We start from the raw sequence: 24756 nt of genomic DNA on the forward strand, positions 1-24756 counted from the left end.
AGCCATGACTACATGGAACTCTATTCCACAGTACTACATAGAGCCATGACTACATGGAACTCTATTCCACAGTACCACATAGAGCCATGACTACATGGAACTCTATTCCACAGTACCACATAGAGCCATGACTACATGGAACTCTATTCCACAGTACCACATAGAGCCATGACTACATGGAACTCTATTCCCCAGTACTACATAGAGCCATGACTACATGGAACTCTATTCCACAGTACTACATAGAGCCATGACTACATGGAACTCTATTCCCCAGTACTACATAGAGCCATGACTACATGGAACTCTATTCCACAGTACTACATAGAGCCATGACTACATGGAACTCTATTCCACAGTACTACATAGAGCCATGACTACATGGAACTCTATTCCACAGTACTACATAGAGCCATGACTACATGGAACTCTATTCCACAGTACTACATAGAGCCATGACTACATGGAACTCTAAAATTAGATTTAAAACAAATACACCTTATGGAACAGCGGGGCCTGTGAAGACACACAGGACAACAGACACACAGGACAACAGACACACAGGACAACAGACACACAGGACAACAGACACACAGGACAACAGACACACAGGACAACAGACACACAGGACAACAGACACACAGGACAACAGACACACAGGACAACATACACACAGGACAACATACACACAGGACAACAGACACACAGGACAACAGACACACAGGACAACATGCACACAGGACAACATGCACACAGGACAACAGACACACAGGACAACAGACACACAGGACAACAGACACACAGGACAACATACACACAGGACAACATACACACAGGACAACATGCACACAGGACAACATACACACAGGACAACAGACACACAGGACAACATGCACACAGGACAACATGCACACAGGACAACATGCACACAGGACAACAGACACACAGGACAACAGACACACAGGACAACAGACACACAGGACAACATGCACACAGGACAACATGCACACAGGACAACAGACACACAGGACAACAGACACACAGGACAACAGACACACAGGACAACAGACACACAGGACAACAGACACACAGGACAACAGACACACAGGACAACATACACACAGGACAACATGCACACAGGACAACATGCACACAGGACAACATGCACACAGGACAACATGCACACAGGACAACATGCACACAGGACAACATGCACACAGGACAACATGCACACAGGACAACAGACACACAGGACAACATGCACACAGGACAACATGCACACAGGACAACATGCACACAGGACAACATGCACACAGGACAACATGCACACAGGACACCAGACACACAGGACAACATGCACACAGGACAACATGCACACAGGACAACAGACACACAGGACAACAGACACACAGGACAACAGACACACAGGACAACAGACACACAGGACAACAGACACACAGGACAACAGGCACACAGGACAACATGCACACAGGACAACAGACACACAGGACAACAGACACACAGGACAACAGACACACAGGACAACAGACACACAGGACAACAGACACACAGGACAACAGACACACAGGACAACAGACACACAGGACAACAGACACACAGGACAACAGACACACAGGACAACATGCACACAGGACAACAGACACACAGGACAACAGACACACAGGACAACAGACACACAGGACAACAGACACACAGGACAACAGACACACAGGACAACAGACACACAGGACAACAGACACACAGGACAACAGACACACAGGACAACAGACACACAGGACAACAGACACACAGGACAACAGACACACAGGACAACATGCACACAGGACAACATGCACACAGGACAACAGACACAAAGCTGTCATCAAGGCAAACGGTGGCTATTTGAAGAATATCAACTATAAAAACATATTTAGATTTATTTAACTTTTTTTTGGTTACAACATGATCCCATATGTGTAATTTCATCGTTTTAATGTCTTCGCTATTATTCCACAACGTAGAAAATAGTAAAAACAAAGAAAAACCCTTTAATGAGTATGTGTTCTAAAACTTTTGACCGGTTGTGTACATACTACCTCAATTACCTCGACTAACCTGTACCCCTGCACATTGACCCTGTACCGGTACCCCCTGTATATAGTCTCATTACTAACCTGTACCCCTGCACATCGACCCTGTACCAGTACCCCCTGTATATAGTCTCATTACTAACCTGTACCCCTGCACATTGACCCTGTACCGGTACCCCCTGTATATAGCCTCATTACTAACCTGTACCCCTGCACATTGATCCTGTACCGGTACCCCCTGTATATAGTCTCATTACTAACCTGTACCCCTGCACATTGACCCTGTACCGGTTCCCCCTGTATATAGTCTCATTACTAACCTGTACCCCTGCACATTGACCCTGTACCGGTACCCCCTGTATATAGTCTCATTACTAACCTGTACCCCTGCACATTGACCCTGTACCGGTACCCCCTGTATATAGTCTCATTACTAACCTGTACCCCTGCACATCGACCCTGTACCAGTACCCCCTGTATATAGTCTCATTACTAACCTGTACCCCTGCACATTGACCCTGTACCGGTTCCCCCTGTATATAGTCTCATTACTAACCTGTACCCCTGCACATCGACCCTGTACCGGTTCCCCCTGTATATAGTCTCATTACTAACCTGTACCCCTGCACATCGACCCTGTACCGGTACCCCCTGTGTATAGTCTCATTACTAACCTGTACCGGTACCCCCTGTATATAGCCTCATTACTAACCTGTACCCCCTGTATATAGCCTCATTACTAACCCGTACCCCCTGTATATAGTCTCATTACTAACCTGTACCCCTGCACATCGACCCTGTACCGGTACCCCCTGTGTATAGTCTCATTACTAACCTGTACCCCTGCACATTGACCCTGTACCGGTACCCCCTGTATATAGCCTCATTACTAACCTGTACCCCCTGTATATAGCCTCATTACTAACCTGTACCCCCTGTATATAGCCTCATTACTAACCTGTACCCCCTGTATATAGTCTCATTACTAACCTGTACCCCCTGTATATAGTCTCATTACTAACCTGTACCCCTGTATATAGTCTCATTACTAACCTGTACCCCTGTATATAGTCTCATTACTAACCTGTACCCCTGTATATAGCCTCATTACTAACCTGTACCCCTGTATATAGTCTCATTACTAACCTGTACCCCTTGTATATAGTCTCATTACTAACCTGTACCCCCTGTATATAGTCTCATTACTAACCTGTACCCCTGTATATAGTCTCATTACTAACCTGTACCCCTGTATATAGTCTCATTACTAACCTGTACCCCTTGTATATAGTCTCATTACTAACCTGTACCCCTTGTATATAGTCTCATTACTAACCTGTACCCCTTGTATATAGTCTCATTACTAACCTGTACCCCTGTATATAGTCTCATTGTTATTTTATTGTTGCTTTTTAATATATATATATATATATATATACATACACACACATTTTTTTTTACTTCAGTTAATTTAGTAAATACTTCAGCACTTAAAACTGCATTGTTGGTTAAGGGCTTGTAAGCATTTCCCTGTTGTATTCAGTGACATAACATTAGATTTGAATTATTGTATCTAAACCGCTGTGAAATTATAATTTCAAGAACCAGAAATATGACATCTTCAGCTGGTTTTACAAAACATGCAAAAACAAAAACTTAAGAACAAGAAGCATAGAAATAGTGCATATAGAACACATCTACAACTTCTTATTTCTGTCCAGAGGATAGGGGGTCATGTCCTAGAGAGGGGCCAGTTTCTGTCCAGAGGATAGGGGTCCATGTCCTAGAGAGGGGCCAGTTTCTGTCCAGAGGATAGGGGGTCATGTCCTAGAGAGGGGCCAGTTTCTGTCCAGAGGATAGGGGGTCATGTCCTAGAGAGGGGCCAGTTTCTGTCCAGAGGATAGGGGTCATGTCCTAGAGAGGGGCCAGTTTCTGTCCAGAGGATAGGGGGCCATGTCCTAGAGAGGGGCCAGTTTCTGTCCAGAGGATAGGGGGTCATGTCCTAGAGAGGGGCCAGTTTCTGTCCAGAGGATAGGGGGTCATGTCCTAGAGAGGGGCCAGTTTCTGTCCAGAGGATAGGGGGTCATGTCCTAGAGAGGGGCCAGTTTCTGTCCAGAGGATAGGGGGTCATGTCCTAGAGAGGGGCCAGTTTCTGTCCAGAGGATAGGGGGTCATGTCCTGGAGAGGGGCCAGTTCCTGTCCAGAGGATAGGGGGTCATGGCCTAGAGAGGGGCCAGTTTCTGTCCAGAGGATAGGGGGGTCATGTCCTAGAGAGGGGCCAGTTTCTGTCCAGAGGATAGGGGGTCATGTCCTAGAGAGGGGCCAGTTTCTTTCCAGAGGATAGGGGGTCCATGTCCTAGAGAGGGGCCAGTTTCTTTCCAGAGGATAGGGGGTCCATGTCCTAGAGAGGGGCCAGTTTCTGTCCAGAGGATAGGGGGTCATGTCCTAGAGAGGGGCCAGTTTCTTTCCAGAGGATAGGGGGTCCATGTCCTAGAGAGGGGCCAGTTTCTGTCCAGAGGATAGGGGGTCATGTCCTAGAGAGGGGCCAGTTTCTGTCCAGAGGATAGGGGGTCATGTCCTAGAGAGGGGCCAGTTTCTGTCCAGAGGATAGGGGGGCCATGTCCTAGAGAGGGGCCAGTTTCTGTCCAGAGGATAGGGGGTCATGTCCTAGAGGGGCCAGTTTCTGTCCAGAGGATAGGGGGTCATGTCCTAGAGAGGGGCCAGTTTCTGTACAGAGGATAGGGGGTCATGTCCTAGAGAGGGGCCAGTTTCTGTACAGAGGATAGGGGTCATGTCCTAGAGAGGGGCCAGTTTCTGTACAGAGGATAGGGGGTCATGTCCTAGAGAGGGGCCAGTTTCTGTACAGAGGATAGGGGGTCATGTCCTAGAGAGGGGCCAGTTTCTGTACAGAGGATAGGGGGTCATGTCCTAGAGAGGGGCCAGATTCTGTCCAGAGGATTGGGACCACAACCAGATAATCATTAGACTGGTGACCAGTCACTGTTTAGCTACAACTTTCCACTCCTCATGCTCGAGTGGCACATGACACCAGAAGGAGTGGAAAGTACAGAAACTGTCCCCTCTCTAGGAATGTTATAGCTAAACAAAGCCTAGCAACCAGTCTAGGTAACCACAGCAACTGGCAGTCACCAGAGTGAGTGGGAATCACATTCTCAAATTGATATGAATTAATTTCCATTCCACTGATCGAGAGACAACTCCTGGAAGAAAACAACCATCAACTTCTAAAATGGGAAAAAAAGAGAAGATTTTAATCCCACCCGTTTTTTAAGAGAGTAGGATTGATTTGAGTCCATTTAAGTTTAAATCTTGCCGGTCACAGCTCCTCTGGTCACACAGGAAGGACAGTAGTACTCCATGAGTGTGAACCTCCGGGCTGGAACACACAGGACTGACCGGGGTTTAAAAGTGAGGCCTTCTCTGCCTGGCAGTGTACTTTGTGTCAGCTCGGACCTCCCTGGAAAACAACACACACCACAGAGAGGGAAGACTGTAAGAGACTTTTCTGTTAGAGCCTGATGACTTCCTCCAAATGGGGTTGTAAAAAGCTATATGAACATCATAATGTTGACCTGTACAGGATCAGGATCCCTGCCCAAATGAGAGGGTAGCCAGGATCCCTGCTCAAATGAGAGGGTAGCCAGGATCCCTGCCCAAATGAGAGGGTAGCCAGGATCCCAGCCCAAATGAGAGGGTAGCCAGGATCCCAGCCCAAATGAGAGGGTAGCCAGGATCCCTGCCCAAATGAGAGGGTAGCCAGGATCCCTGCCCAAATGAGAGGGTAGCCAGGATCCCTGCCCAAATGAGAGGGTAGCCAGGATCCCTGCCCAAATGAGAGGGTAGCCAGGATCCCTGCCCAAATGAGAGGGTAGCCAGGATCCCTGCCCAAATGAGAGGGTAGCCAGGATCCCTGCCCAAATGAGAGGGTAGCCAGGATCCCTGCCCAAATGAGAGGGTAGCCAGGATCCCTGCCCAAATGAGAGGGTAGCCAGGATCCCAGCCCAAATGAGAGGGTAGCCAGGATCCCTGCCCAAATGAGAGGGTAGCCAGGATCCCTGCCCAAATGAGAGGGTAGCCAGGATCCCTGCCCAAATGAGAGGGTAGCCAGGATCCCTGCCCAAATGAGAGGGTAGCCAGGATCCCAGCCCAAATGAGAGGGTAGCCAGGATCCCTGCCCAAATGAGAGGGTAGCCAGGATCCCTGCCCAAATGAGAGGGTAGGCAGAGGGGTACATACCTGCCCTGTCTTCTCCTCCTCTCTTTCTTCTCTAGGACCCAGTCTTTTCCCTTCTTTGCAGACTTGCCCTTCATGTTCTTAAAGCGAGATCTTTACAAAAGACAAACAGGAAATGACCACCAGTAGACACAGGAAGGGATTGAGACACCTCGGCTCTAAACAACCTGTTTTACATATTTCATCTTCAAATCGGCTCCGTGTCTTCGCTGACAGATGTGATCAGTGTCATTGTAAAGGATGTCACACTGCTTGCTAAGCCATTTCCTCCTGATTCGGCTCATACCAAGGCTCCAACCCAGGACGTCTGTCTCACAAACACACAGGATATCACCCCTTAACTTCTTGGTGACTGGGGGCAGTATTGAGTAGTTTGGATGAATAATGTGCCCAGAGTAAACCTGGTACTCAGCCATAAAAGCTAGAATATGCATATAATTAGTATATTGGGATAGAAAACACTCTGGCGTTTCTAAAACTGTTTGAATGATGTCTGTGAGTATAACAGAAATCATGTGGCAGGCGAAAACCTGAGAAAAAAAATCCAACCAGGAAGTGGGAAATCTGAGGTTGGTCATTTTTCAACTGCTTCCCTATTGAAGATACAGTGGGATATTGGTCCTGTTGCACTTCTTAAGGCTTCCACTAGATGTCAACAGTCTTTAGAAACTTGTTTGAGGCTTCTACTGTAAAGGAGGGGCTCATAAGGGCTGTTTGAGTCAGTGGTCTGGCAGAGTGCCACAGACTCGTGACGTGCGGTCATGAGAGAGTTAGCTCGCTTTCCATTGCATTTCTGAAGACAAAGGAATTCTCCGGGTAGAACATTATTGAAGATTTATGTTAAAAACATCCTAAAGATTGATTCTATACATCGTTTGACATGTTTCTACGGACTGTAACGGAACTTTTTGACATTTCGTCTGCTCCTAGTGAATGCGCTTTGTAACTTTGGATTTGTTTACAAAACGCGCTAACAAAAGTAGCTATTTGGACATAAATGGACATTATCGAACAAATCAAACATTTATTGTGGAACTGGGATTCCTGGGAGTGCATTCTGATGAAGATCATCAAAGGTAAGTTAATATTTATAATGCTATTTCTGACTAATGTTAACTACACAACATGGCGGATATTTCTTTGGGCTCTGAGCGCCGTACTCAGATTATTGCATGGTATGCTTTTTTTTCTTAAAAAAAAAAAAAATCTGAGACAGCGGTTGCATTAAGGAGAAGTGGATCTAAAGTTCCATGTATAATAGTTGTATCTTTTATCAATGTTTATTATGAGTATTTGTGTGAATTGATGTGGCTCTCTGTAAAATCACTGCATGTTTTGGAACTACTGAGCATAACAGGCCAAAGTAAAATTAGATTTTTGGATATAAATATGAACTTTATCGAGCAAAACATACATGCATTGTGTAACATGAAGTCCTATGAGTGACATCTGATGAAGATCAAAGGTTAGTGATTCATTTGATCTCTATTTCTGCTTTTTGTGACTCCTATCTTTGGCTGGAAAAATGGCTGTGTTTTTCTGTGACTTGGTGGTGACCTAACAATCATTTGTGGTGCTTTCGCTGTAAAGCCTTTTTGAAATCAGACACTGTGGCTGGATTAACGAGAATTGTATCTTGAAAATGGTGTAAAATACTTGTATGCTTTGAGGAATTTTAATTCTGAGATTTTTTTGTTGTTTTGAATTTGGCGCCCTGCACTTTCACTGGCTGTTGGCGGGGTGGGACGCTACCGTCCCGAATATCCCAGAGAGGTTAAGCGTCTTACCCAGTCGAGACACAGAAAAGCTATTTGGACGAGCAAGTGGACATATCTCCATCTGCTACATCACGTGATGTCAGAGGGCGGAAAAGTTGCCCGGGCAGTAACTGTAATCAGGCAGGAAGACAGCCCTCTTGTCTCTCTGGGAGATGAGCCTGGCCTGACGACAAGACCTGTCCAAATGCCATCTACCCCAACTATGTTAATGCATTGATTAAATGAGTCTTCTCATTAGCATAAATGGTGGTAATCAATCACTACAACAACACTTCTAAAGTTGAGGATGTTATTTCTTTACCTCTGTCCTGTGAATTGGACTTGATTTGGGACGTCCCTGTCCACTGTCTCTGACACCAGCCCCTGAAACACAGGGACCACAAACCATCAGTGTTCAACATTCAAGACAACAGTTTCTACAAATTAACCCTTATTCTTTTCCTCACCTTGGGTAGGGTTCCTGAAAACCCAGCGAACAGACACAGGAAGAACCTGATGGGGGAAAAAAAAAAAAAAAGAGAATAATGTCAGTTTTAGTCATTTAGCAGCCACTCTTATCCAGAGAGATTTACAGTTAAGAGCATTCATCTTAAAGTAACTAGGTGGGACAACCACATATCACAGTCATAGTAAGTAAAACCATCCCCCAATAAAGTAGTTCCCTAGCAGTCAGTAGTGGGAGTGTTCATGCCAGAAAGACGTGTGTGTGTGTGTTTCTAGTATGACCACCAACTGACGACCATAGAAATAGAATCTGACATCATTGACTCATGACATATTTATGCCATTGTTGACTCACTATGACATCACTGACACCATTATGCCATCATTATCTCATTATGACATCACTGACTTAACAGGAGAGGCCCATTCTATTGGTTAAATTTCTATGGTGACTACCAAACCAGGTTGGGCCGCTGGGTGGCGGGGGGGGAAGACTCACTTTTTGGCCTTGGTGCTGTTAGGATAGTCCACCACCATGCCTCCACTGAAGCCTGCCTTCATGGCCTGGGATGTAATCAGTTCCAGCTGCACACAGTCAAGTCTATTATTCATATGCACTGCACAGACTGAAACACACTTAAACGCTGGCTGGCAGGTTCACCTCTCAATATTAACAATAGTAATATATTAAAGTAACAAAGGTGTTATAAAACAGAACATTTAGTATGAATATATATATAGAAGGAAGACAGATGAGAAGAGCGACTACAGGTCAGGAGTGGCAATCAGGTGTCACGGAGTGTGTCGGCATGTTTCTGTGGAGACTAACTTTAATAAACTATTTTCATATCACTGTACCTGCTCAGAGTTCTCTGGGTAAAGCTGAAACACTGCACGGGCTCCTCTCGACTAAAAAAGATATGGGACAATAACACAAGTAGTTAGATTGGACAGAGGTCACTTGGGATCTCACCAGGAAGGCGTTAGATTGGACCGAGGTCACTAGGGATCTCACCAGGGAGAAGTTAGATTGGACCGAGGTCCCTAGGGATCTCACCAGGGAGGAGGAGTTAGATTGGACCGAGGTCACTAGGGATCTCACCAGGGAGAAGTTAGATTGGACAGAGGTCACTAGGGATCTCACCAGGGAGGAGTTAGATTGGACAGAGGTCACTAGGGATCTCACCAGGGAGGAGTTAGATTGGACCGAGGTCACTAGGGATCTCACCAGGGAGGAGTTAGATTGGACCGAGGTCACTAGGGATCTCACCAGGGAGGAGTTAGATTGGACCGAGGTCACTAGGGATCTCACCAGGGAGAAGTTAGATTGGACAGAGGTCCCTAGGGATCTCACCAGGAAGGCGTTAGATTGGACAGAGGTCACTAGGGATCTCACCAGGGAGGAGTAGAGTGTACTGAAGAAGGTGTAGAGCCTCTTGGGGGGGCTGTGAGTCTTTTTGTCAGCATTGCAGAGCCACTGGAGAGCAGAAATACTGAGGGATGAGACAAAGAGAGGTAGGGGAGGACACAGACACAGGTAGAAAGAGAAGGATGGAGACAGACAGAAAGAGACATTACTAACTCAGTCTTGACAAGTCCATCAATAGTAATTTCTCAGCAGAGAACTCGGGTCTCTCTTACAGAACAGGAAGGACAAGCTCTTTACCTGATGCAGCCATCAAAGGTCCCAGGCCTGAAGGGCAATCCCTCCCCCATATCCCCCAACACAAGGTCTCCCTCCACCTCCCGATCCAGCGCTACATCTAGAGACAAGGACACAGCACTGGTCAACAGAAGAGCACAACAAACAAATATTGACTGCTATATTTCAGGTTGCTGATCCTTCTCTAAATATGAATGCAATATTTTTGCGCCAGGAATGACATCAATGGCTGTGCTGACACCCACTCAACCACACTCACCCAACATGGCTGTACTGACGTCCACTCAACCACACTCACTCAACATGGCTGTGCTGACGCCCACTCAACCACACTCACTCAACATGGCTGTGCTGACACCCACTCAACCACACTCACTCAACATGGCTGTGCTGACACCCACTCAACATGGCTGTGCTGACACCCACTCAACCACACTCACTCAACATGGCTGTGCTGACGCCCACTCAACCACACTCACTCAACATGGCTGTGCTGACGCCCACTCAACCACACTCACTCAACATGGCTGTGCTGACACCCACTCAACCACACTCACTCAACATGGCTGTGCTGACACCCACTCAACCACACTCACCCAACATGGCTGTGCTGACGCCCACTCAACCACACTCACTCAACATGGCTGTGCTGACGCCCACTCAACCACACTCACTCAACATGGCTGTGCTGACGCCCACTCAACCACACTCACTCAACATGGCTGTGCTGACACCCACTCACCCAACATGGCTGTGCTGACACCCACTCAACCACACTCACTCAACATGGCTGTGCTGACACCCACTCAACCACACTCACCCAACATGGCTGTGCTGACGCCCACTTAACCACACTCACTCAACATGGCTGTGCTGACACCCACTCAACCACAATCACCCAACATGGCTGTACTGACACCCACTCAACATGGCTGTACTGACACCCACTCAACATGGCTGTGCTGATGTCCACTCAACCACACTCACCCAACATGGCTGTACTGACACCCACTCAACATGGCTGTACTGACACCCACTCAACCACACTCACCCAACATGGCTGTACTGACACCCACTCACCCAACATGGCTGTACTGACACCCACTCAACCACACTCACCCAACATGGCTGTACTGACACCCACTCAACCACACTCACCCATACTCACCCAACATGGCTGTACTGACACCCACTCAACCACACTCACCCAACATGGCTGTACTGACACCCACTCAACCACACTCACCCAACATGGCTGTACTGACACCCACTCAACCCCACTCACCCACACTCACCCAACATGGCTGTACTGACACCCACTCAACCACACTCACTCAACATGGCTGTACTGACACCCACTCAACCACACCCACCCAACATGGCTGTACTGACACCCACTCAACCACACTCACCCAACATGGCTGTGCTGATGTCCACTCCAACCCAGCAATGTCCCTCCTCTGACAGGTAGTCCCCACTTAGCCCAGAGCCACACCTGATGGGACAAGTTATAAAGACACATTCAGTCTAAAGTAGTTTTGATGTTGTCTAGTTCTCCTAGCCCTCAGCAGTCCGCTGGCTTGTACACATACCCTATATCGAGCAGGAAACAGGGCTGGTCCTCAGGCAGGTTCAGCAGCTCCACAGCTCTCTCAGACATCTGGCTCTGGATCTCAATCATCCGAGAACTGGAAATCAACGAGGAAATTATTGAATTACTTAGCTACCATTGAATCATATTACATTCTGTCTCAAAGAGATTCCATCAAGGGCAGTCTCTGGTCAGTATGTACATGGTAAAAATGCAACGATTTGTATTCAAACACAGTGATTCGTATTATGCAGCCCATAAGAGGTCATTATCAAACCCCCGAACTCACTTCTGAGAATATTTCTTGGCCTCCTCTTCGTTATAGAACTGCAGAACGAGTAGAAATCAAAACACAAGAAGTTAAGTGCTGCGTGCAGGTAAACACAAGATGTGTCGCGGAAATGTTGTCCACATAATGAACTAAACAGAACTAGTCACTTGCTAGGTAGGTATTTTGGAACAGATCACTAGCTAACTAACTTAGCAAACGTGTGTTTTCTTACAGTTAATGCGGCTAGCTCTAGTCGGTCTTAAAAAAACAAAAATATCATACTAACAATTTCAGGCGGAGCCATATGCTCGGGTCTTCGACAACTTGAGGCCATGTCTAATTTGGTTTACTACAAGATATATACGAATGATCGATTTAAACCAAAAAACCTTAAAACGTTTTTATGATGTCTGGCTACAGCTGAGGTTCCACACGTGAGTGTGACGTAGTATTTCAGCGACAATGAAAGAGGCACGTAATTTAAAGAGACAGACGCATAGTTGGGGAAAAACAATACTATTAGAAACGATTTCAACAACCAAAACGGCATTTTGAATGAAATGCATATCTACACACAATTTTAAAGCATACGAAAAATTAATTTGCACAAGACCATCACATCAGAGAGGAAGAGGCGATCATTGAGAACGTTCAAACCCCAATTCCTCGTATATGATTGGATGACAGAATACGTTTTGTGACCACATCCCGGTTGTATATTCTCTCATTGGTCTGCTACACATTTTACCGGATCCCACCCCTGTCTTTTTCGTTTCTGTCATTTCTCCATGGCCGCTGTACCTGCTGCTACGGGAGAATGGCGGAGGTCAGTCGGAGATTGGGGAGCGGAGTTTACAGATTTTCAGCTATCAGAAACGCGCCGACTCACTCCATCCCCTGCGCCGAAGATCGACCACACGAAACGATGTCAGCAGCAGCAGCAGCCTCTATAATTGGAGCCAGAACCTTTAAAGCCAAGGTAACCGGACAAGGGATTTACGAATGTCACCCGGTGTCAACAAGGGACAGTCAGGCGTTTTCCTGGGAACCTGAACGTAACAACCTCAAAGAGAATGCACAGGAATGCACGGAGACAGAGCACATTGATCAAATACTTTCTAGGCTAAAACACGAGAACAGACTGCGGTATGGGACATTACTTTGGTCAAGTAGTGATTTGCTTTTATTAGACATTAATGCTAAACCCGCTATCAAATTAGCAACTGTTCAGGATAGTGAGCTCAGACGGTCACCATTGTACCTGTGGCCCAGTGTACAGCCTCTGTCCCAGGGTAACCTAGTAACAGTGCACAGGATGATGTGTTGGAATAGCAGAGGTGTTATCATGGCCACCTTACACCCTGAAGTCTTCGGGTCAGCTCAGCAGCTCCGAGCATTCAGCACGGTCATGCTCATCCTGGCAGAGCAGCAATCAGGCCGGTTTCGACCTCACCCAGAGGTCCTGTACTCCACCAGGACTTACAGCTGGAGGAGCAAAAACAACCAGTCAGACTTCCCGCCTCTTCACAGGAGCAGAACGGCCTACTACGACATCCTCCGAGTGTCCCCAAGCGCCACCCAATCCCAAATAAAAACAGCATATTACAAGCAGTCGTTCATCTACCACCCAGACAAGAACCCCGACAACGAGGAAGCCACCCAGCGTTTCTCTGAGATCACCGAGGCCTATAGCGTGCTGGGGAGCATGGCCCTGAGGAGGAAGTACGACCGCGGCATCCTCAGTGGGTCAGACATCCAGGGGGCAGGGAGACCCTCGGACCGGGAGGCCACCTCCAGCAACAGAGCCTCTGGCCCACAGCAGCATCAACAACAGCAGAGATCCCGACGGTTCTCCAACGTAGGAGGGAAGGCCATGTTTGACTTTGATGCCTTCTTCCAGGCTCACTATGGTGAGCAGCTGCAGAGGGAGAAGGAGCTGAGGGCCAGAAGGGCCCAGTACCAGCAGAAACAGCAGCAGGATTATAAGCAGTGGAAGCTGGGGAAGATGTTGGAGATTACTGTAGGGGTGCTGCTGGCCATGGGAGGAGTCATCTTCTTCAGTATCACCAGGTCCTGAAATAGAAATAAACCAATCTGTCCCTAGCTACCTGTTGAGGTTCTGTCTTTGGACATTTACATTTAAGTCATTTAGCAGACGCTCTTATCCAGAGCGACTTACAAATAGGTGCATTCACCTTATGACATCCAGTGGAACAGCCACTTTACAATAGTGCATCTAAATCTTTTAAGGGGGTGAGAAGGATTACTTATCCTATCCTATCCTATCCTATCCTGGACAAGTGGCTGCTTGAAGTGTTACACAATGTTTCAATTTCTCTCTTCCCAGGTTATTTTCACAATAAACCGTTGACTTTCAACAAGAATAGCAGACAGTGATGTCGTTACTGGGCCCTACTCTCCACAGTGTCATTATCAGGACTGATACCAGACTCTAGCCTACTTCCTTTCTACACAAGTGATTATAGCCACACATACTGCTGTTGCACATGCAGCATGTGCTGTCCTAGCTTCAGGGGGAAGATGGACAGGGACTCTACTGTCCTAGCTTCAGGGGGAAGATGGACAGGGACTCTGCTGTCCTAGCTTCAGGGGGAAGATGGACAGGGACTCTACTGTCCTAGCTTCAGGGGGAAGATGGACAGGGACTCTACTGTCCTAGCTTCAGGGGGAAGATGGACAGGGACTCTGCTGTCCTAGCTTCAGGGGGAAGATGGACAGGGACTCTACTGTCCTAGCTTCAGGGGAAAGATGGACAGGGACTCTGCTGTCCTAGCTTCAGGGGGAAGATGGACAGGGACTCTACTGTCCTAGCTTCAGGGGGAAGATGGACAGGGACTCTGCTGTCCTAGCTTCAGGGAGAAGATGGACAGGGACTCTACAGTCCTAGCTTCAGGGGGAAGAGACTCAGCACTGGTTTAGAATAGAACTATAGTACAGTTCGGCCAGGGACTACAGTGTTGTAAGGACTGTGGAATATACAGTAGTCTGTACCTCTGTAGTAGTACTGTAGTCTACCTCTGTATTAGTACTGTAGTCTTTACCTCTGTAGTAGTACTGTAGTCTCTACCTCTGTAGTAGTACTGTAGTCTCTACCTCTGTATTAGTACTGTAGTCTCTACCTCTGTAGTAGTACTGTAGTCTCTACCTCTGTAGTAGTACTGTAGTCTACCTCTGTATTAGTACTGTAGTCTCTACCTCTGTAGTAGTACTGTAGTCTACCTCTGTATTAGTACTGTAGTCTCTACCTCTGTAGTAGTACTGTAGTCTGTACCTCTGTAGTAGTACTGTAGTCTCTACCTCTGTAGTCTCTACCTCTGTATTAGTACTGTAGTCTCTACCTCTGTAGTAGTACTGGAGTCTCTACCTCTGTAGTAGTACTGTAGTCTCTACCTCTAGTAGTACTGTAGTCTCTACCTCTGTAGTCTCTACCTCTGTAGTCTCTACCTCTGTAGTAGTACTGTAGTCTCTACCCCTGTAGTAGTACTGTAGTCTGTACCTCTGTAGTAGTACTGTAGTCTCTACCTCTGTAGTCTCTACCTCTGTAGTAGTACTGTAGTCTCTACCTCTGTAGTAGTACTGTAGTCTCTACCTCTGTAGTAGTACTGGAGTCTCTACCTCTGTAGTAGTACTGTAGTCTCTACCTCTGTAGTAGTACTGTAGTCTACCTCTGTAGTAGTACTGTAGTCTCTACCTCTAGTAGTACTGTAGTCTCTACCTCTGTAGTAGTACTGTAGTCTCTACCTCTGTAGTAGTACTGTAGTCTCTACCTCTGTACTAGTACTGGAGTCTACCTCTGTAGTAGTACTGGAGTCTACCTCTGTAGTAGTACTGGAGTCTCTACCTCTGTAGTAGTACTGGAGTCTCTACCTCTGTAGTAGTACTGTAGTGTCTACCTCTGTAGTAGTACTGTAGTCTCTACCTCTGTAGTCTCTACCTCTGTAGTAGTACTGTAGTCTCTACCTCTGTAGTAGTACTGTAGTCTCTACCTCTGTAGTAGTACTGTAGTCTCTACCTCTGTAGTAGTACTGTAGTCTCTACCTCTGTAGTAGTACTGGAGTCTCTACCTCTGTAGTAGTACTGTAGTCTCTACCTCTGTAGTAGTACTGTAGTCTCTACCTCTGTAGTAGTACTGTAGTCTCTACCTCTGTAGTAGTACTGGAGTCTCTACCTCTGTAGTAGTACTGTAGTCTCTACCTCTGTAGTAGTACTGGAGTCTCTACCTCTGTACTAGTACTGGAGTCTACCTCTGTAGTAGTACTGGAGTCTACCTCTGTAGTAGTACTGGAGTCTCTACCTCTGTAGTAGTACTGGAGTCTCTACCTCTGTAGTAGTACTGGAGTCTCTACCTCTGTAGTAGTACTGTAGTCTCTACCTCTGTAGTCTCTACCTCTGTAGTAGTACTGTAGTCTCTACCTCTGTAGTCTCTACCTCTGTAGTAGTACTGTAGTCTCTACCTCTGTAGTAGTACTGGAGTCTCTACCTCTGTAGTAGTACTGTAGTCTCTACCTCTGTAGTAGTACTGTAGTCTCTACCTCTGTAGTAGTACTGTAGTCTCTACCTCTGTAGTAGTACTGTAGTCTCTACCTCTGTAGTAGTACACTAGTCTACCTCTGTAGTAGTACACTAGTCTACCTCTGTAGGAGTACACTAGTCTACCTCTGTAGGAGTACTGTAGTCTCTACCTCTGTAGTAGTACACTAGTCTCTACCTCTGTAGTAGTACACTAGTCTCTACCTCTGTAGTAGTACACTAGTCTCTACCTCTGTAGTAGTACTGTAGTCTCTACCTCTGTAGTAGTACACTAGTCTCTACCTCTGTAGTAGTACACTAGTCTACCTCTGTAGTAGTACACTAGTCTACCTCTGTAGTAGTACTGGAGTCTCTACCTCTGTAGTAGTACTGGAGTCTCTACCTCTGTAGTAGTACTGGAGTCTCTACCTCTGTAGTAGTACTGTAGTCTCTACCTCTGTAGTAGTACACTAGTCTACCTCTGTAGTAGTACACTAGTCTACCTCTGTAGGAGTACACTAGTCTACCTCTGTAGTAGTACACTAGTCTACCTCTGTAGTAGTACACTAGTCTACCTCTGTAGGAGTACACTAGTCTACCTCTGTAGGAGTACTGTAGTCTCTACCTCTGTAGTAGTACACTAGTCTCTACCTCTGTAGTAGTACACTAGTCTACCTCTGTAGTAGTACTGTAGTCTCTACCTCTGTAGTAGTACTGTAGTCTCTACCTCTGTAGTAGTACACTAGTCTACCTCTGTAGTAGTACACTAGTCTACCTCTGTAGTAGTACACTAGTCTACCTCTGTAGTAGTACTGTAGTATCTGAAATGCAGAGGAGGCTGCTGAGGGGAGGACGGCTCATAATAACGTCTGGAATGGAGTCTGTGGAACGGTATCAACCACATGGAAACCATGGAAACCATGTATTTAATACCATTCCACTCGTTCCGCTCCAGCCATTACCACAAGCCCATCCTCCCCAATTCACGTGCCACCAACCTCCTGTGCTGAAATCCCAGACAAGTGTATGCTGGGATGTTATTACTGTGAGGTGGCAGGTAGCCTAGTGGTTAGAGTGTAGGGACAGCAGGTAGCCTAGTGGTTAGAGTGTAGGGACGGCAGGTACCCTAGTGGTTAGAGTGTAGGGACGGCAGGTACCCTAGTGGTTAGAGTGTAGGGACGGCAGGTAGCCTAGTGGTTAGAGTGTAGGGGCGGCAGGTACCCTAGTGGTTAGAGTGTAGGGACGGCAGGTACCCTAGTGGTTAGAGTGTAGGGACGGCAGGTAGCCTAGTGGTTAGAGTGTAGGGACGGCAGGTAGCCTAGTGGTTAGAGTGTAGGGACGGCAGGTACCCTAGTGGTTAGAGTGTAGGGACGGCAGGTAGCCTAGTGGTTAGAGTGTAGGGACGGCAGGTAGCCTAGTGGTTAGAGTGTAGGGACGGCAGGTACCCTAGTGGTTAGAGTGTAGGGACGGCAGGTACCATAGTGGTTAGAGTGTAGGGACGGCAGGTACCCTAGTGGTTAGAGTGTAGGGACGGCAGGTACCCTAGTGGTTAGAGTGTAGGGACGGCAGGTACCCTAGTGGTTAGAGTGTAGGGACGGCAGGTACCCTAGTGGTTAGAGTGTAGGGACGGCAGGTACCATAGTGGTTAGAGTGTAGGGACGGCAGGTACCATAGTGGTTAGAGCATTGGCCCAGTAACCCAAAGGTTGCTGGATCAAATCCCTGAGCTGAAAAGATAAAAATATATATATATCTGTCATTTTACCCCTGAATAAGGCAGTTAACCCACTGTTCCCCTGAACAAGGCAGTTAACCCACTGTTCCCCTGAACAAGGCAGTTAACCCACTGTTCCCCTGAACAAGGCAGTTAACCCACTGTTCCCCTGAACAAGGCAGTTAACCCACTGTTCCCCAGAACAAGGCAGTTAACCCACTGTTCCCCTAAAAAAGGCAGTTAACCCACTGTTCCCCTGAACAAGGCAGTTAACCCACTGTTCCCCTAAAAAAAGGCAGTTAACCCACTGTTCCCCTAAAAAAAGGCAGTTAACCCACTGTTCCCCGGTAGGCCATCATTGTAAATAAGAATTAGTTCTTGCCTGGTTGCCTGACTTGCCCGGTTAAATAAAATGTTAAATACAATAGGCCTAGAAGACCAGTCAAGAAGCATAGCTTTTGTCCACTAGAGGGCACTGTTCTCCATCAGTTAAAAAAAACAAGCCTTTTCTCATGGACTTTTACTGAGTAGTGTTCAAATCAATATGTTGTGTTGTGATACTTAGAAACAGAAGACATGACAGGGCCGTTGTAACAGTTTTCTCACGTGTTTTATTTTATTCACAGAAATATAGAAAAGGACTTAGGTGAAGTACATCACTTTATACAAAATTTCACAGACTCTTCAAAACTCAGCCGGGCAACAGAAAACCACCGGCATTAAGAGGAAACCAGTCCGTCACGAGCCTCTTGATATGTGAACAAGTCTGCTGTGACTCGCCGGTGACACTGAGAACAACGGAGAATGACGTCAAATTTTCAAACTCGATAGGAAACACGTCACGTACTGAGGAATACTGTTGAAAAATACGATTTGAATTGTACCTGCTGTCGTCGCCATAACGACCACGCTAGACAGGACAGGAAGTACAGCATTTTCTAATTACAAAATGCTATTTCAATAACAACCTATTGTCGATTCAGCCTCCGGGGGGGACTACCACCAGACCATCTGAACCGTTCTAGGTCCCTCCCACGAGAGTTCACCAGCAGGTCGCACACACAACAAGGCAGCAAGACAACGTAGCACTAAGACCCCCAAACTACAGTCGTCAAGTCCCCCAAACTACGGTCATCAAGTCCCCTAAACTATGTTCATCAAGTCCCCCAAACTATGTTCATCAAGTCCCCTAAACTATGTTCATTAAGTCCCCTAAACTATGTTCATCAAGTCCCCTAAACTATGTTCATCAAGTCCCCTAAACTATGTTCATTAAGTCCCCTAAAAATATGTTCATCAAGTCCCCTAAACTATGTTCATCAAGTCCCCCAAACTATGTTCATCAAGTCCCCTAAACTATGTTCATCAAGTCCCCTAAACTATGTTCATCAAGTCCCCTAAACTATGTTCATCAAGTCCCCTAAACTATGTTCATCAAGTCCCCTAAACTATGTTCATCAAGTCCCCCAAACTATGTTCATCAAGTCCCCCAAACTATGTTCATCAAGTCCCCTAAACTATGTTCATCAAGTCCCCTAAACTATGTTCATCAAGTCCCCCAAACTACGTTCATCAAGTCCCCCAAACTACGTTCATCAAGTCCCCCAAACTATGTTCATCAAGTCCCCCAAACTATGTTCATCAAGTCCCCCAAACTACGGTCATCAAGTCCCCCAAACTACGGTCATCAAGTCCCCCAAACTATGTTCATCAAGTCCCCCAAACTATGTTCATCAAGTCCCCCAAACTATGTTCATCAAGTCCCCCAAACTATGTTCATCAAGTCCCCAAACTATGTTCATCAAGTCCCCCAAACTAAGGTCATCAAGTCCCCCAAACTACGGTCATCAAGTCCCCCAAACTATGTTCATCAAGTCCCCCAAAACTACAGTCATCAAGTCCCCCAAACTACGGTCATCAAGTCCCCCAAACTACGGTCATCAAGTCCCCCAAACTACGGTCATCAAGTCCCCCAAACTATGTTCATCAAGTCCCCTAAACTATGTTCATCAAGTCCCCCAAACTATGTTCATCAAGTCCCCCAAACTACGGTCATCAAGTCCCCCAAACTACGGTCATCAAGTCCCCCAAACTATGTTCATCAAGTCCCCTAAACTACGTTCATCAAGTCCCCTAAACTACGGTCATCAAGTCCCCCAAACTACGGTCATCAAGTCCCCCAAACTACGGTCATCAAGTCCCCCAAACTACGGTCATCAAGTCCCCCAAACTACGGTCATCAAGTCCCCCAAACTACGGTCATCAAGTCCCCCAAACTACGGTCATCAAGTCCCCCAAACTACGTTCATCAAGTCCCCCAAACTACGGTCATCAAGTCCCCCAAACTACGTTCATCAAGTCCCCCAAACTACGTTCATCAAGTCCCCCAAACTACGGTCATCAAGTCCCCCAAACTACGGTCATCAAGTCCCCCAAACTACGTTCATCAAGTCCCCCAAAACGGTCATCAAGTCCCCCAAACTACGGTCATCAAGTCCCCCAAACTACGGTCATCAAGTCCCCCAAAAGTCCCCCAAACTACGGTCATCAAGTCCCCCAAACTACGTTCATCAAGTCCCCCAAACTACGGTCATCAAGTCCCCCAAACTATGTTCATCAAGTCCCCTAAACTACGTTCATCAAGTCCCCCCGTTCAAAGTCCCCTAACTACGGTCATCAAGTCCCCCAAACTATGTTCATCAAGTCCCCCAAACTACGGTCGTCAAGTCCCCCAAACTACGGTCATCAAGTCCCCCAAACTATGTTCATCAAGTCCCCCAAACTACGGTCGTCAAGTCCCCCAAACTACGGTCATCAAGTCCCCCAAACTACAGTCGTCAAGTCCCCCAAACTACGGTCATCAAGTCCCCCAAACTACGGTCATCAAGTCCCCCAAACTATGTTCATCAAGTCCCCCAAACTATGTTCATCAAGTCCCCCAAACATCTCACAAAGAGGAAGTCCAGGACCAGGTTCAGGAAACACAACTGTAGCACATCAAACATCAGTCTTCAGGCTGCAACATCACATCAGATATTAGTCAAACCTAGAACAACCCTCCATCCCCTCGGGTTCTGTTGTTTTCATCCTGTAGCTTACAACTATAACTGCCATAGATGTTTACATCACCATCGCTTGGCTCTCAGACGGTTTGTCTTGTAGGCACTTGCCAGCGTATAGGGGCTCCTGAGTGGTGCAGCGGTCTAAGACACTGCCTCAGTGCAAGAGGCATCACTACAGTCCCTGGTTCGAATCCATGCTCCATCACATCTGACTGTGATCAGGAGTCCCATAGGGCGGCCCATAATTGGCCCAGCGTCGTCCAGGTTTGGCCTGAGTTAGGGCCGTCATTGTAAATAAGAATTTGTTCTAAACTGATTTGCCTAGTTAAATAAAGGTTAAAAAAAAATACAATATAGCACTTGTGTCTGTGTAAAATACCCAACTTATATTCTGCATTGTCCCCAAAACAACAGTCCATATACACCTGGAAGGAAAACATAGCCTGGTTCCTCTCTAGGTTTCTTCCTAGGTTTTGGCCTTTCTAGGGAGTCTTTCCTAGCCACCGTGCTTCTACACCTGCATTGCTTCCTGTTTGGGGTTTTAGGCTGGGTTTCTGTACAGCACTTTGAGATATCAGCTGATGTACGAAGGGCTATATAAATACATTTGATTTGATTATTATGCATTGAATTTGACTGGATGACAGGAGCAGCCTTCGATGTGAAAGTGTTGCCAGCTGCACCTTGTTGATATGTTAGGGGGAATGCTGAGCAGGCTTCTGCTAGTGGGATCAAGTTTTCCAGTCAATTCAGGAAGTATTGGAAATTCTCTTTAATGTTTTTGTTTTTAATAAGAGGGACAACTTGGAGTTAGAATTGGGTTTCTGAATGAACTGGCAATTCAAAAGGAATTGACCTCCAACCCTGATGTCATCACGGCCAATGAGACGGCCACAGTCGGCCACAGTCATATCAGGTCAAAGGTCCTTTGTGACTGACAGGCACTAAGATCTTTTGACACTAAGATAATATCCATCTCTCAAATAACACTAACACAGCCTTACCATTTTTTTTTTTTTTTTTGGCAAAGCTATAAGAGAAGAAACAGGGCTGTACTTGTAATTCCCCTTGGGGACAGTGGGGATATCTGGGACAGACTACAAGCAGCTTCACAAACATTAGAGATATGCTCAGGAGGGCCTGGGGAGGGAAATCATTTGCTTCACCTCTTGATCACTTAGCAGGGCGGTGACAGAGGCTTTGTTCTTATGGAACTGTGGGTAAGGGGGGCAGGAAGTGGTGTTCTTAGGGAACTGTGGGTAGGGGGGACAGGAAGTGGTGTTCTTAGGGAACTGTGGGTAGGGAGGACAGGGCGGTGTTCTTAGGGAACTGTGGGTAGGGGGGACAGGAAGTGGTGTTCTTAGGGAACTGTGGGTAGGGGGGACAGGAAGTGGTGTTCTTAGGGAACTGTGGGTAGGGAGGACAGGACGTGGTGTTCTTAGGGAACTGTGGGTAGGGAGGACAGGGCGGTGTTCTTAGGGAACTGTGGGTAGGGGGGACAGGAAGTGGTGTTCTTAGGGAACTGTGGGTAGGGAGGACAGGAAGTGGTGTTCTTAGGGAACTGTGGGTAGGGAGGACAGGAAGTGGTGTTCTTAGGGAACTGTGGGTAGGGGGGACAGGAAGTGGTGTTCTTAGGGAACTGTGGGTAGGGAGGACAGGGCGGTGTTCTTAGGGAACTGTGGGTAGGGGGGACAGGAAGTGGTGTTCTTAGGGAACTGTGGGTAGGGGGGACAGGAAGTGGTGTTCTTAGGGAACTGTGGGTAGGGAGGACAGGGAGGTGTTCTTAGGGAACTGTGGGTAGGGAGGACAGGAAGTGGTGTTCTTAGGGAACTGTGGGTAGGGAGGACAGGAAGTGGTGTTCTTAGGGAACTGTGGGTAGGGAGGACAGGGCGGTGTTATTAGGGATATATTTAAATGTCAGCTGATGATGAGGGTGGCCAAAGAGCCAACAGACTGGCATACAGTCTAATACGCTTCCTTGTCACATTGGAGAAACAGTACATCTCTTGGAAAACAAACAAGAAAGTGATCCATGTCCATCCACACACAGCACTCCCCAGCCATCCAATGGCCTTTCACCTATTGGGTCCAAATCCCTGCACTTCCTGTGTCTCAGCCAATGACAGTTCCTGGGTTTAGTTGTGCCCAGTCTCAGTAGAAGGAGTACTGGTTCTCCACAGCTCTGGTCCTGCGTGTTCCGTCTGTCTCCTGGTAGTCCTCCGAGGCACCACTAGAGGGATATAACAGACGTTCTGAGCTGTTGCTCCTGCTAACCAGCCCTCCTCCTTCTTCTCCTCCTCCTCCTCCGCTGCCTGGCTCACCACGGGAGAGGGAAGAAAGAGCGGTTGGTGAGGATGAGGAGCTGGAGGAGAGCTGAGTGTCGGAGGGGGGCCCTGCTGGCTGTGAGACCCCAGGGAGATGAAGGGTTGGCTGGGCTGGGTCAGTACGGCAGCCCTGGTCCCTGGGTGGGGTTGGGAGCTGAGGCACGGTCACATCTGTGTGAGAGCAATAGAGAGAGACGGGATATCTGTCTGTAAGAAAAGAGAAGTGTTTTTAGAGGCCTGATACAGTTAGTTTTATAAACTTATCTTTCATTACAACCTGTTGTATTTGGCGTATGTGACACATTTGATTGGATTTGATTTGACCTACGATCACCTCGCTTGGTGGGACGACGACAACATCAACAACAGCAGTGACACTGATAAAGACACGGCTGAATAAAGCCTTTTACACAGTGTGTCTGTGTAGACCCAGGGCCCGGGGGGAAACAGAGGGTCTCTTTGTGAGTGTTGGGCTGGAGCCTGGGCCTGTATGCAGAAACCAGTGTGGTATAATCACCCCCCCTCTGTCTCTTTGTCTCTTTGTCTCTCTCTCTCTCTCTCTCTCTGTCTCTCTCTCTCTCTCTCTCTCTCTCTCTCTCTCTCTCTCTCTCTCTCTCTCTCTCTCTGTCTCTCTCTCTCTCTGTCTCTCTCTCTCTCTGTCTCTCTCTCTCTCTGTCTCTCTCTCTCTCTCTCTCTGTCTCTCTCTGTCTCTCTCTCTCTCTCTCTGTCTCTCTCTCTCTCTCTCTCTCTCTCTCTCTCTCTCTCTACCTCTCTCTCTCTGTCTCTCTCTCTCTCTCTCTCTCTCTCTCTCTCTCTCTCTGTCTCTGTCTCTCTCTGTCTCTCTCTCTGTCTCTCTGTCTCTCTGTCTCTCTCTCTCTCTCTCTCTCTCTCTCTCTCTCTCTCTCTCTCTCTCTCTCTACCTCTCTCTCTCTCTGTCTTTCTCTCTCTCTCTCTCTCTCCCTCTCTCTCTATCTCCCCCTCTCTCTACCTCTCTCTCTCCCTGCCTCTCCCTGTCTCCCCCTGCCTCTCCCTGTCT

General features: G+C 47.2%; 3 protein-coding genes across 52 annotated transcripts in view; 1 reads left to right on the plus strand and 2 right to left on the minus strand.

The window, feature by feature from the left end:
* Positions 1-1921: 1921 nt before the first annotated feature.
* On the minus strand, positions 1922-13042 carry bud23 (BUD23 rRNA methyltransferase and ribosome maturation factor). Of its 50 annotated transcripts, none has more exons than XM_052490320.1 (15): positions 12378-12876; positions 12110-12147; positions 11822-11917; positions 11642-11724; positions 10233-10329; positions 9963-10059; positions 9425-9475; positions 9066-9151; positions 8569-8614; positions 8424-8485; positions 6348-6437; positions 3175-5568; positions 2926-3112; positions 2234-2292; positions 1922-2174 (listed from the first exon to the last, which is right to left on the minus strand). In XM_052490320.1, exons 1-12 carry the CDS (start codon positions 12423-12425, stop codon positions 5514-5516), a joined length of 849 nt encoding a protein of 282 aa, XP_052346280.1. In that variant the 5' UTR covers positions 12426-12876; the 3' UTR covers positions 1922-2174; positions 2234-2292; positions 2926-3112; positions 3175-5513. The 50 variants fall into 50 exon arrangements, with proteins under 50 accessions (XP_052346280.1, XP_052346233.1, XP_052346112.1 ...); XM_052490273.1 differs by lacking the exon at positions 2234-2292 and adding an exon at positions 2470-2528 and having other exon boundaries at positions 1922-2233; XM_052490152.1 differs by adding an exon at positions 2470-2528 and having other exon boundaries at positions 1922-2292.
* On the plus strand, positions 12909-14323 carry dnajc30b (DnaJ (Hsp40) homolog, subfamily C, member 30b). Its single transcript, XM_035758392.2, has one exon. The coding sequence runs from the start codon at positions 12909-12911 to the stop codon at positions 14166-14168; it is 1260 nt and encodes a 419-aa protein (XP_035614285.1). The 3' UTR covers positions 14169-14323.
* A 9108-nt stretch (positions 14324-23431) lies between these two features.
* Positions 23432-24756, minus strand: part of LOC127913929 (SH2B adapter protein 2-like) — a 55966-nt gene continuing 54641 nt past the window's right edge. Inside the window, exon 9 of the mRNA XM_052487934.1 lies at positions 23432-23927. Within this exon, the coding sequence (XP_052343894.1) occupies positions 23548-23927 (380 nt within the window). The 3' untranslated portion in view covers positions 23432-23547. The remainder of the gene's footprint in view (positions 23928-24756) is intronic.

The sequence above is a fragment of the Oncorhynchus keta genome, chromosome 1 (genome assembly GCF_023373465.1).
Source record: "Oncorhynchus keta strain PuntledgeMale-10-30-2019 chromosome 1, Oket_V2, whole genome shotgun sequence".
In the NCBI taxonomy this organism is placed as follows: Eukaryota; Metazoa; Chordata; class Actinopteri; order Salmoniformes; family Salmonidae; genus Oncorhynchus; species Oncorhynchus keta.

Bases quoted from the DNA above. Each gene is read 5' to 3' on its own strand.
- bud23 (XM_052488495.1), bottom strand. From the start codon at position 12,425: ATGGCCTCAAGTTGTCGAAGACCCGAGCATATGGCTCCGCCTGAAATT. The intron at 11,725-11,821 runs GTATGTGTACAA...TTGTCCCATCAG, and splicing joins TGTTTCCTGCTCGATATAGG to GTGTGGCTCTGGGCTAAGTG. The intron at 10,330-11,641 runs GTGAGTGTGGTT...CCTTGTCTCTAG, and splicing joins CATCAGCACAGCCATGTTGG to ATGTAGCGCTGGATCGGGAG.
- dnajc30b (XM_035758392.2), top strand. From the start codon at position 12,909: ATGGCGGAGGTCAGTCGGAGATTGGGGAGCGGAGTTTACAGATTTTCA.